Source organism: Jaculus jaculus, chromosome 6 (assembly GCF_020740685.1).
Source record: "Jaculus jaculus isolate mJacJac1 chromosome 6, mJacJac1.mat.Y.cur, whole genome shotgun sequence".
Classification (NCBI taxonomy): Eukaryota; Metazoa; Chordata; class Mammalia; order Rodentia; family Dipodidae; genus Jaculus; species Jaculus jaculus.
This window is the reverse complement of record NC_059107.1, coordinates 118,913,561-118,927,334: the sequence shown is the minus strand read 5'-3', so window position 1 is coordinate 118,927,334 and position 13,774 is coordinate 118,913,561. Positions and strand designations below refer to the sequence as shown.

Below are 13,774 nucleotides of genomic sequence, written 5' to 3'. Positions count from 1 at the left end.
TTATGAAAAGTGTGGGAACACTGCCATCTGTATAAATCTGCCAGAGAAATTGTGAATCATGCCACATTTCTAGTGGTTATGTGGGTGTGTAAGAAGAACAATTTCAGGAAGGTTGGAGTGCTAATGGGAGAATAAGGCTAAAACACAACAAAATGAGTAGTGCCATCTAGCAGGAAGTCCTGGCACTATCAAACTCAAATGTCAGCTCCCTTGCCCTGGTATTTTAATCAAACTGTTCTACATGCATTTCAGAACTGAACTGTCCATAGCAAAATGTATAATTTGACAAACCTTTCATGCTACTCTTTCAAAATTCTTTCTTAAATCCAGTCTGTCTCCAGCGAAGATAAAGCATTGATAATATGTCAAGAAATATTATATCTTTTATGAGGAGATAATTCATTTCAATTTATTATCCTTACTCTGTCCACCAGCTATCATTGCCCAAAATGCAAAGTGGATTTTCAACAGAAAACCAAGATAAAGTGGAGGGTTAGAATATCCACTTTAAGTAACTTTACAGCATGTATTTAAAATGGCATCTTAGGGGACTGAAGAGATGTCTTAGTGATTAAGGTATTTGCCTGCAAAACCAAAAGATGTAGGTTCAATTCTCCAGGACCCACGTAAGCCAGATGCACAAGGTGACACAAGCATCTGGAGTTTGCAGTGGCTGAAGGCCTTAGCATGCCCATTCTCTCCTCTCTCTTCCTCCCCCTCTGCCTCTCTCTCCTTGAATACATAACTAACTAACTAACTAAAGTTTAAAATAGAAAGTTAGTAGTTCTCAGTTCCTCAGCAAGATTTCGCTTTCCCCCTTTAATGCTGTGTGCATGCATGTTCTTTCGTGTGTGAAGGTGCATGTGTGGGTGTTCATGTTCAGGAATGTGTGTGGACATCAGAAGACATTTTCAGGTGTCATACTCAGGAATGCCATCCATCTACTTTGAGACAGGGAATCTCACTGGGCTGGAGCTCACTGATTAGGCTACAGTGGCTAGCCAGTGAACCCTAGGGATCCTCCTACCTCTATCTCCCCAGTGCTGGGATTCTAGTGTGCCATCATGCTTGGCATTCTATGAGGGTGTTGGGGAATCAAACTCACATCCTTATGTTGGGGAAGCAAACATTTAACTAGCGGGACTACCTCTTCAGCCCCAAGAATTCTTATAAGAATGAAACAGGAGTCTATAGCCAAGCTATTTCAGATCCTTCTGACAAAGTGGTTGTCAAAAACTAGATAATAGGCTTTGTGATGGTTAAATACTATTGTCAACTTGATCAGCTTAGGAGTGAACTGAGATATGCCTCTTGGATGGGTCTTTGAGGGCTTTCTAGGAGGGACTGATGGGGGAAGAGGGCCTTCCCCCAGAACAGGTGGCCTTTCCAGTGCTGGACTATGTATAAAGACGCTCCAAGAGAACTCAGGGTCTTTTGCTTGGCTGCCCACACCATTCACTAGCTCATGCATTTCCCTGTCCTCCTCATGCCCTGGATCCCAGCTTTGTTAGTCCTCCAGCACCGAGAAGACCACCAGTCCTCCAGGAATTCTCTGGCTCTTCAGTGTCAGATTGGGACTACTGAGGAATCCAACCTCATGTCCTGAACAACTAATGGGTTCTCACACTCTCCGGCCTGCAGATAGCCATTGTTGGACTTCCCAGCTCATCCTATCACCTAAACAAACTCCGTTTGAATATATACTTATGTATATATATATTCTATCAAACAGTATATATATATATATATATATATATACACACACACATATATATATAAATATATATACATACATATGTATATATGTATATATATTTCTTCTATCAATTTTGTTCTTATGGAGAACCCTAATATAGGCTCTAATCATTGTGCATTACTTAAAAGTGTTAGTTCATATTTCTATACCCCAGAGTCCAAGATAATAGCTTACATGCTCTTTATTAAGATGAGTACTAGTATTAATACTGCCCAAGATATATGGCTTTACATTATTTTATTTAATTTACTGATATGTTACTTTTAAAAACATTTATTTGTTTATTTATGCATGGCTGTCTATGTGTATGTGCATGCCAGAGTCTCTTGCCACTATAGATTCATGTACCACTTTGCTAGTGGCTTTTACTTTGATGCTGAAGAATTGAACCCAGACTGGTAGGCTTTGTAGGCAAGCACATTTTACTGCTTGCCCATGCCTCTGGTCCCTTTACATATTACTTTCTTTCCATAACCAATCTTTTCAACCATTGTTTTCTCCTGAAAAGGAATTTTCTATTTAAAAAATATTTTATTTATTTATGAGAGAGAGAGAGAGAGATAGAGGCAGATAGAGAATGTATGGGCCACTGTAAATGAACTCCAGATACATGTGCCATCTTGTGCATCAGGCTCATGTGGATACTGGGGAATTGAACCTATGTCCTTAGGCTTCAAAGGCAAGTGCCTTACCACTAAGCCATCTTTTTGTTGCTTTGGTTTTTCAAAGTATGGTCTCTACCAGGTAGATCTGGAATTCACCATGTAGTCTCAAGGTAGCCTTGAACTCACAGTCATCCTCCTACCTTTGCCTCCTAAGTGCTAGGATTTAAGGCATGCTGCACCACTCCTGACTCTTTCTTTTTAATTTAATTAATTAATTTATTTTTTATTAACTTCTAGGATGGTAAACAATATCCCATGGTAATTCTCACCGTCCCTCCACTTTCTCTTAAAACTCCACTCTCCATCATATCCCATCCCCCTCTCAATCAGTCTCTCTTTTATTTTGATTTTATAATCTTTTCCTCCCATTATGATGGTCTTGAGTAGGTTGTGTCAGGCTCTGTAAGGTCATGGATATACAGGCCATTGTGTGTCTGGAGCAGCAATTTTATGGAGTCCTACCCTTCCTTTGGCCCTCACATTCTTTCTACCACCTCTTCCACAATGGACCCTGAGCCTTGGAAGGTGTGATAGAGACATTTCAGGGCTGAGCCCTCCTCTGCCACCTCTTCTAAGTACCATGGTGTCTTCTAAGTCATCCCAAGGTCACTGCCATCTGAAAAGAGAAGGTACTCTAACCAAAAGTGAAAGTAGCATTAGTATATGGGTATGAACGTTAAGAGAAGTGTGTACTGGGCAGTTTGGTGAGCATAGTATATACATTTAGCCAGGCAGCAGCACACATTACACCCCTGGGCCTCATTGCTTCCGTTATCAGATATGTTTTCCTTCCCATGGAGCAGGCCTCATGTTAAATTAGAGGAGAGTTGATTTCCCCCATAATAGACATGCCACTATTGAACTCATTGGGTCTTTTGGCCTGGCTGGCCAAATATAAGGCTTGTAGTGTCCACTGTTGAGTATCTTCCATGGTGATTTCTCTCTTTCAAAGAGACAGTGAGAAAGTATGGCCACTCCAGGGCCTCCAGCCACTGTAATCGAACTCCAGATGCATGTGCCATTGTGCTTTATGTGGGTACTGGGGAATCAAACGTGGGTCCTTAGCAGACAGGTACCTTAACCACAAAGCCATCTCTCCATCCCTAGCCTCTTCCTCCTCCTCCTCCCTCTTCTTTTTTAAGTATTTTACTTATTTATTTGCAAGGAGAGAAAGAGAGGAAAGGAGGGAGTGAGGGAAAGACAGAATGGGTGTGCCAAGGCCTCTAGCCACTGCAAATGAATTCTAGATGCATGCACCACTTTGTAAACTGGCTTTACATGGCTACAGTGGAATCAAACCCGAGTCATTATGCATTACAGGCAAGCATCTTAATCACTGAGCTATCTCTCCACACCAACCACCATTTCGTTAAATTAATATTCACTCATGTGGATAGGCATAGTGGCTCATTGCATATTTTCTACCAGTTTATGGTTCTCTCTTTGTCCTTAAAGATGGTTTCAAGAAATATAGTGAAGATGTTACCTGAGTATAATGGCCACAGACTTTTTTGCATTTCCTAGTGTTGAAGTCATAGTACTTGATTTCATTGTACCAGTCTGAGATGGCTGAAGATACTGAAAAGAGGGATAAAGATCCAGTCCAGATATTTTCTCCCACTTGGGTAAAGTTTGGATGCCCTTGTGCTCTTTGTGGATTGTGTTCAAACTGACAAAATTTTGCCCATGCTTTTGCAATTCGAGCGAGTGTTGGGTCCCAAGACTGCAAAAATAATAATTAAATAACACAAGAATCAGGAATGATATCTGTTACTCAGAAATGTAAGGCTGCTCTCCTGTTCACCTATATTTACAGGCATACTAGCTTGCTGTTTGTTTTCAGTGGAAATTTGAGTGACAGGTGATGGCAAGAATAGAGAGGGAACTCTCTACCTACAAACCCTCTGATCGCTAACTGGGCCTGGTACCAAATAAGATAACTTAGATTTGTGGAAGCTAAGTGACAAAGACAGACCAACTGGTAATGATTATAGTGTAAATGGTATTCCATATTCTGCATAATTTAATATCCACACTAGCCCCATCCTAGGAAGTTCAGAAAGAGTAAAGACTAGTTTACAGCTATAGATCAGTTGTTCAAACACAGAAACAAAATCCTACCTTTCCCCAGAAGCCATGATGTATTCTTGAGAAAGTAAGGATTCCATGGCAGAAAAAAGTAAACTTAGAGGAAAGAAAAAAGAACAGAAACTCTGTGGCCATAGTGGAATATGCTAAAAATCATTTAGCTGAAGAGAAAAAGACAAAGAATACCAAGTTCAAGAACAGACTGGACCACACCCTTCCGGACCGCACAGTGCTAACCCAACTGAAGGGTAATCACAGAGGGCACATCCTATATGTTCTGCTGTGTACAACACATTTGCTTTACTTCCAGATGGTTCCAACTCATACAAACCTCTACTGGGAAAGTGGGTCCCTCATACTTTTATATAGTAAAAGCTATATTATAGCCAAAGTAGTGACAGGAAAATTACATGGGATCCACTTGGATTAAATGCGACTATATACAACAGCCTGATACATCAGGACATGTTGCCATAAAAAAGCTGCCCCCTAAAATGACCTTCTCTTCAAAGTATAAGAAAAATTCATCCCAATAGATGTATAAATCTTTATATAGAAATATTAAAAAAGTAATGCTACCAAAAGTTAACAATTCCAATGTACTCAACCTCAATTATGTTGAAGTGAAAAAGATGCCAAGGAATTCAAGAGATTGACTATAAAAATTGTCAGTGATCTCAAAAAACAGAAAAATTAATTGCTAATTGAGGACCTCTGGGTAAGATGGTGGCTTAGAAGCTATACCAAAGCAGCCTAGGGAGGGATTTAAGCAAAGCCCCAGCAAAATACACTCTTCTACAGAAAAGTGAAGGAGTATAGGTTATTCTTAGACTCAGCAGAGAAGTCAGAGTGATAAAGATCCATTAGAAAGGAGGAAAATGGCCACAGTCCCACTGAGGTGATTGTGGCCTATGATCCACATGCCTGCCCATGAGTAAGGAAATAGAAATACTGAAGAAAAACCAGGATGAAATTGTGGCTCTGAAGAATACAGTTAGTGAAATAAAAAAACATTGTGGGAAGTCACTCCAGTAGAATGGATGAAGGAGAGAACATAATGTCTAAAGTAGAAGACCAGGTGGCAGACCTAATACAATCCAACAAAGAGAAAGACGTGCTAATAGCAAGGTATGATTGGGAATTTCAAGATATCTGGACACTGAAAATATCAAACATAAGATCTCTGGGTATAACAGAAGGAGACGAATTTCAATCCAGAGGGTTAGTAGGTACTTTCATCAAAATCACAGAAGAAAAATTTCCATAATTTGAGGAAAAATTGCCAATGCAGATACCAGAAGCTTTTGAACACCAAACAGACAAAATCTGGAAAGAACCTCTCCTCACCATGTTACAATTAAACTACTAAACACAAAAACCAATGAAATAATATAGAAAGCTTCTGGGCATGGTGGCTCATGCCTTTAACCCAGCACTTGGGAGGCAGAGGTAGGAAGATTACCATGAGTTCAAGGCCACCGTGAGACTACTTAGTGAATTCCAGGTCATCCTGTGTAAGAGCGAGACCCTATCTCAAAAAACAAAACACATACATACATACATACATACATACACATGTACACACACACACACACACACACACACACACACACACATATATATATATATATATATATATATATATATATATATATATTTATTTATTTATTTATTTATTTATGTAGCAAACCCATCAGAATAACTGCAGAAAAAGCCAGAAGGGCTTGGAACGATGTATTCCAAGTTTTGAAAGATAACAACTGTCAACAAAGATTACTTTATCCTGCAAAGCTATCTATCTGATTGATGGAGAAATAAGGGCATTCCACAACAAAAACAGGCTAAAGGAATTTATGACAACTAAACTAGCTCTACAGAAAATACTTAAAGGAATTCTTAATGCCAAAGAGAAAGCAATACACACACAGGAGGAAACAGGAAAAAACAAACCACACTCAAATAACAGTTAAAACAAATGAGTAAAGGGAAAACAGAAAACACTACAAAATAAGAACAATGGTGAGAATAAATGCATACCTTTCAATAATAACTCTTAATGGCTATTCACACGTAGAAAGATGAAAATAGATCCTTCTCTTTCTCCATGCACCAGTATCAAAACCAACTGGATCAGGGACCTTAACCTGAAACTCTGAAAGTGCTCAACGAAAAGGTAGGGGAAACCCTTCAACATATTGGCATAGGGAATGACTTTCTGAATATAACCCCAATTGCTCAGAAAATAGAACAACTAATCAACTACTGGGATATCATGAAATTATGAACCTTTTGTACAGCAAAGGACACTGTGAATAGAGCAAAGAGACAGCCTACAGAATGGGAGAAAATCATTGCCAATTACACATCTGACAGAGGATTGATATCCAGAATATACAAAGAACTCAAAGACCCATTTTCATTAACAAGGAGGATCTAATGGGAGGGGGTAGATCACAGATGAGCCTAAATAATGGTACTAAAATGCCTGTATTTACTGAAAAGAAAACTAATAAATTAAATTAAAAAAAAAAAAACAAAAAAAAAAAACAGAACAATAAGGAATCAAACAACCCAATGAAAAAATGGACTGTGGAACTAAATAGAGTTATCACTGGAAGCAGTACAGATGGCATATAAACATCTAAAAAGCTATTCTACTTCCTTAGCCATCAGGGGAATGCAAATTAAAACTACCTTGAGATTTTCATCTCTTTCCCATCAGAATGGCTACCATCAAGAAAACAAATGAAGGCAGGATCTCGCTACATTGTAGCTGTGAAGTGCTGCATTGTCGTTGTTCCCTGCTCAAAAGAAAACTGTGACCTTCCAGGACCTGTGTGCACTGTGCAGTAGCAGCAGGAATGCTTGGTCTCGGACATGTCAATTTAAGTGCTGACTTGGCAAGTGACTCTCGAGAATTAGGGTTTGCTAATCTTTAGTAGGTAATGGAAGAAGGAAAAAGGCATAACCAAGAAGAACCTCAAGAGACAAACTGTATTTTTACCACTCATGACTTATTGCTATTTCAGCTCTTTATTTAATTACTATATATATCCACCAAGAGCTGGTTTGTGTGGAATATGCTCATATAATTAATTACTATTTGGGGGCATGTAAGAGTGCATAATACAAAGTGATGTATGCCATGTGGAAATCAGTGTGCAGGTTCTTGAGACAGCTAAAAATAGATTTGCCATATGATATAGCTATAGCACTGCTAGGCATGTATCTTAATGATTGTTCTTACTACCTTAGAGATACTTGCACAACCATGTGTATTGCTGCTCTATTCACAAGAACTAGGAAATGGAACCAGCCTAGATGTCCATCCACGATGAGTGGATAATAAAGATGTGGTACATCTACACAACGGAGTTCTATTCAGTGGTAAAGAAAAATGAAATTATGAAACTTGCAGGGAAATTGATGGATCTGGAAAGGATTATACTAAAGAGGTAGCCCAGGCCCAGAAATCCAAACATTGCATATTCTCTCATGTATGTGGACCCTAGCTACAAATGTATAGATTTGTGTGTGATCTGGTACCAAAAATCAGTAGCAGAGGCCCATAAGCTAGAAAAAAGCTATAAGGAAGGGAGAGAGGGAAGGCCTTAAGAGGACGGTATAGTATGCATGTAAGTAGAACAGATTACAGAGAGGGAAAAGGCCTAAGCAAGGTCAGGTGAAGAGATTTGTATCAAAGAAAGATGGTGGAGGGGAGGGTCAATCCAAATTCAAGATATTCTGAATAAGACATATGGAAATCTACTTTCTTAAAAAATGGCACATGAAGAAGTCATAGATTGTTACGAGAAAATTTTCAGTGCCTTGTATGGGATACCTTCCAGTGAGTTGTTGGCCAGGGAGGTCCCTGTTGCCTCCAAAACATTACAGGCTATTGCCAAGGGCCTTGGTTCCCTGTGAGAAAGAGAAGGTAATACCATATTGCTGAAGACTTCATATGTCTTAGTGGCAAAGTCACTGGGAAATCAAGCTGGTGCTGAGCAGAAAACATTCCCCCTGTAGCCTAGCCAACTGAAAGCTGGAAAATGTTGCACTGTATGCAGTCTTATGGGAGACAGAAGTCATAAGTGGTGCAAACAGTCGACACTGGGAACCTCAAGTTTGGCCAGACAGGCCAAATGACTGAACTAGTACAATAGTGGCATGTCTGCTCTGGAGGAAGCCAAGTGCTCTCTAACTGGACTGAAGGCCCAACCTGTGGGAAGGAATACATGCCTGGTACTGAAAACCTAATCAAATGCCTATGTCAGGGGAGGTCATGAGCCTTAGGGGTATAAAGCCTGCTCTGGTCTGGATAAATGAATTTATTACTCTCACCAAATTGCAATGAAAACACTACACTTAATGTTCATACTCATATATTTATGCTGCTCTCACTTCTTGTTAGAGAAGCTTCTCTTTTCAGATGGTGATGACCACTGGGATGACCCAAAAGGCTACATAGTGCTGAGAAGAAGGGACACAGGAGTGTCTAGCACTGAAACATCTCACACCCTCCAAAGCTCAGGGTCCGTTCCGGAAGAGGTGGTGGAAAGGATTTAAGAGCCACAGGAAGGGTATGACTCCTTACATACAACTGTCTGGTCAGAATTTGGCCTTGATATCCAAGACCTTGCAGTGCCTACCAATACCCACACAAGACCCTCATAATAGGAGAAAAAGATGATGACATCAAATTAAAAGAGATACTAATGGAGAGAGGGAGGGGGATATGACAAAGACCAGAGTTATGAAGGGGAAATTGGAGGAGGGGAGGGAAATACCATGTTTGTTGCCTGAAAGTATAGAAGTTGTCAATAATAAATAAATATTAAAAATTAATTGCTTAATGAGATAAGGAAGATAATGAACACTACAAAAGAATAAGAAATAAGTTCCTGAGTGGAGAGATGGGATAATGGTTAAGGCACTTGCTTCTGAATCCTGAGGGCACAGGTTCCATTGCCCATTACCCAAGTAAGCCAGATGCTTATAATCATATAATCTGTCCTCCAAAAGTTGGGGTCTCTGAGTGTCTGGTTCAGTGTGCATATGTATATCATGCAACTTTTTTTAAATCACTTGTGCCTCATGGACTGAAAATAAGATGAAGTCGACTATATGATGAAACTCACTTGAAAGCTTCACCAATAGACTTGATCAAATAGAAGTCAGTATCTGGGCTTGGAAATATGTACAATTCACAATGTTCCAGCAGGAATAAAAGAAAAATATTAAAATGGGCAAAATATTAAAGATTGCTAGAACATTATTCAAAGAACAAGCCTAAGAATATAGAGAGTAGTAAAAAAAAAAAGTAGTAAAAAAAAAAAAGGGTATAGACAAACACAGAAAACATGAAATGATAGCTGAAATTTACTCAACTCTTGGGAAAGAAGTAGTTATCCTGGGACAAAAACACCAAATAGACATGATCAGAAAAGAATGTAGCACAGTACATTATAATTAAACTGCCAAGCATTCAGAAGAAAAGAGGAATATTGAAACGAGTTAGAGAAGTTACCAACTTTTATGTAACGGCAAGCCCATCATAATAACAGCAAATTTTCATCAGAAACTTTAAAAGCAAAGATCTCATGGAATACTATATTTAAGTTCTGAAAGAAAGTAATTACCAACATAGAAGTCTGTATCTGGTAACGTTATCCTTCAAGAGTGAAGGGAAAACAAAGGTTTTCCAAGATAAGCACAAACTAAAGAAGTTCCTGACCATGAATCTAGCATTACTGGAGACTGGGAAGAAATCTCAGACTCAAAGGAGAAAGGGACACATAATCTCAGTACATGAGAAAAAATAAACCTCATTAGAAGAATAAACAATCCCAAGAGAATTAAGAAATAATCCAAAACTGGGCTGGAGAGATGGCTTAGCGGTTAAGCGCTTGCCTGTGAAGCCTAAGGACCCCGGTTTGAGGCTCGGTTCCCCAGGACCCAGTTAGCCAGATGCACAAGGGGGCGCACGCGTCTGGAGTTTGTTTACAGTGGCTGGAAGCCCTGGCGCGTCCATTCTCTCTCTCTCCCTATATCTGTCTTTCTCTCTGTGTCTGTTGCTCTCAAATAAATAATTTTTTAAAAAAAGAAATAATCCAAAACTATTCAGTAAACTATAAGATCTCTAAAATGAATAAAGGAAAAAGAAGTCATCATAGATTATGCAAAACAACCAGAAGAAAAAAAACCTTTATTATGATAGGAACATATCTTTTAAAAACAATGTGAATGTAAATAGCTTAAATTCTCCAATTTGATTCACAGTGACTGGATGAAAAAATAAGACCCAACAATTTCCTTCTCTAAGAAAACCACTCATCTATAAACACCTGAGTCTAGAGAAAGACACCAAGAACACACACTGGAGAAAAGACAAACGGTGCTGGAAAAACTAGATATCCACACGTGGGAGGTAAAAGTAGAGTCCTACCTCTTATCTCAACACTGGATCCAAAACATTAATTTAAGACCTAAAGCTGAAACTGCTATCACTAAATATAAGAAAAACACTTCAGGATAGAAGTTTAACCAGTTGTTTTCTAAATAGGACTTCAATAGTTTAGGAAATAGTGGCAAGTATTGATAAATTAGAGTATATCAAATAATAAAGCTTCAACACAGAACAGGAAACAGTTATCTGTGTGAGGCAACAACTTATGGAATGGGAGAAAATCTTTCGTAGATAAAAGAGTAAAGCCAGGCATGGTGGCGCATGCCTTCAATCCCAGCACTTGGGAGGCAGAGGTAGGAGGATCACTATAAATGTGAGGCCACTGTGCAACTATATAGTGAATTCCTGGTCAGCTTACACTAGAGCAAGACCCTACCTCAATTAAAAAAAAAAAATAAAAGACTGAAACAATTAAGCACTGAAAGAATGAATAATCCTACCAATAAGTAGGTGCAATGGTTAAATTCTGTTGTTAACTAGAACAGATCAGGGATCCAAGGCCATTCCTCCTGGTTGAGTCTCTGAGGTTGCTTCAGAAAGGAGGAGGCCCTTCTTCCAGAGTAAGCACTGCCCCCGAGTGGAATGCCTTACCAGAAGGGGGTTTTATATGAGGAAGATCTAGGAAGAAAGAATTCTTTCCTCCCATCTGGCTACTTTTGCTGTTTGCTGGTGAGTGCTCTGCTTGCATGTGCATCTTTCCTGTTTGGCTATCTTTGGTTGTTATTTGAATCAAGTTTCCTCAGCCTTCCAGCGTGGACTGATGACCAGAGGCTCTCCAGGAGGCCCTCGGGCCTTCTAAGGCATCCAGGCACGTGTACTGAGCCGCTGAAGGGCTCCCTGACACTAATCTTGCAGACTACTCTAAACTAACGCAGTAAAGCCCCTTTTAATACAAATCATTCTATTGGTTCTGTTCGTCTAGAGAGCCCTGACTAATACAATATATAAATAAACTAAACCGAGTCCTCAGAAGAAGAAATGCAGATGGTCATTAGGTTCATGGAAAGCTCAGAATGTTTAGATATCTGGGAAATGCAGATAAAAACCACACTGAGATTCCATATCAGCGTACCATAAGAAAGTAACAACTGTTCGCAAGGCTCTGGGGGAAAGGAACTCTTACACACTCCTGACTAGAATGTAAATTAGTCCAGCTACTTCGAATATCACATGGACATAAACTAAAAATAGAACTACTATGTGGTCCAGTTATATTGTTCTTGAGCATATACACAGGAATCAATATCTGCATACCCATGTACATGTTGCAGTATTCACAATAGCAAAATAGTCAAATATCTTCTCTAATAGCACTCTTAGACTTTTTGTTTTTAGTGTGTGTGGTGGTTTGAATGAAATGTTTTCTATAGGCTCATGTGTTGTGAATAGTTGGCCCCACCTGGTGGTAATTTGGGAGAGTCATGAGGCTTTGGAAGGTGGAGCCTTGCTGAGTAGGTGTGTCACTGGGGGCAGACCTTGAGGTTTATTAATTCAGCCCACTGGGTGTTCAGAGAGTGGAGTTGTGAAAGGGAAAGTGATGGGCGAGGGATTTATCATGGTTTATTGTGTACAATTATGGAAGTTGTCAATAATAAAAAAGATTTTTAAAAAGACAAAAAAAAAAAAAAAAAGAACTTGCTAACCAAAACTATTTCTTTCCTCTCTGGTCTGCTCCTGCTATGCTTTCCCTGCCAAGACAGACTTCCCCTCAACACCCCTACCTTCAATAAGCTACTTCTGCCAAGATGAAGCTTTCACTCAGAACTGTATGCTAAAATCCACCCATTCCTCCCACTAGCTGCTTTTGGTTGGATGTTTGTTTTGTCTCAGCAACAAAAATGTACCTGCTACAGAATGTGTGGTAGCAAAGTATGTGCATAAACAGTTGAAGGGTTAAGTAAAATGTGACACACACACACACACACACACACACACACACACACACACACACACCTGTATTGAGCCGGAGAGAGGAATGGAATTATTGAAATTATAACATTCTTAGGAGTATGGTTGGAACTCCAAATCATCTTGCTGAGTAAAATAAGCCAGATTCCGAAAGGAAAGTATCACATGTGTCTTCTTATATGCAGAGTTTAGAGAAAAAAGATAATGGGGCAAAAGTAGAAGAGTGACTACTAAGGAAGGAGAACAGAAGAAGGAGCTAACTAACAGTTTAATGAGTTCATGCACCATCAAAGTACATTACAAACACATTTAAAATTGTCATAATGAAATCCATTGTTTTGTACAATAACACATGATAATAAAAAACATTTTAAAACACAAGAAAAGGAACCTCTTAAATATCAACAAGAAAGAAAACTACAAAAAAGAGAAGTCTACTCATGAGTACAGGAAAGGAAGTATGCCAAGAATTGCATAAAGGGCTAAACTGGATGCGAGCTGATCACAGACAGTGAATTTACAGTACACGTTAATTTCTAGAAAAAGTCATTCAGGATTACCAAGAATTCTCCCTTAAATTAATACAGGTGAACTGTTTTTGGCTGACACAAGCTGAAAATATTGGTACTTACCATGTACAGCATGTTTCTGGCTGGAGGATTCACTTCTGATCGAAACTTGTCATGAATCTGAACACATTCTTTGATGAAGTCAGCATTTTCAATATCTGGCAGAGTGCTTGCCATATATGAAAAACCAGACACTGAAGAAGCCACCCAGGCCACCACCGTGAGTATGGCCTGCATGCTCAGTCTGGCTGGTTGGGAGTTAAAATCCAGAGCCACTGCTCCTGATAGTGCGCCTGCTTGGTTCTGTGTTTTCTGATTTTTT

The 13,774-nt window shown here is 39.3% G+C and overlaps 1 protein-coding gene across 1 annotated transcript in view; it reads right to left on the bottom strand.

Annotated features, from left to right (window-relative positions):
• Nucleotides 1–13,774, bottom strand: part of Glipr1 (GLI pathogenesis related 1) — a 27,120-nt gene extending 13,346 nt beyond the window's left edge. The window contains exons 1-2 of the mRNA XM_045152922.1: nt 13,516–13,774; nt 3,908–4,144 (exon numbers count right to left, since the gene is read on the bottom strand). Of these exons, the coding sequence (XP_045008857.1) occupies nt 3,908–4,144; nt 13,516–13,689 (411 nt within the window). The 5' untranslated portion in view covers nt 13,690–13,774. The remainder of the gene's footprint in view (nt 1–3,907; nt 4,145–13,515) is intronic.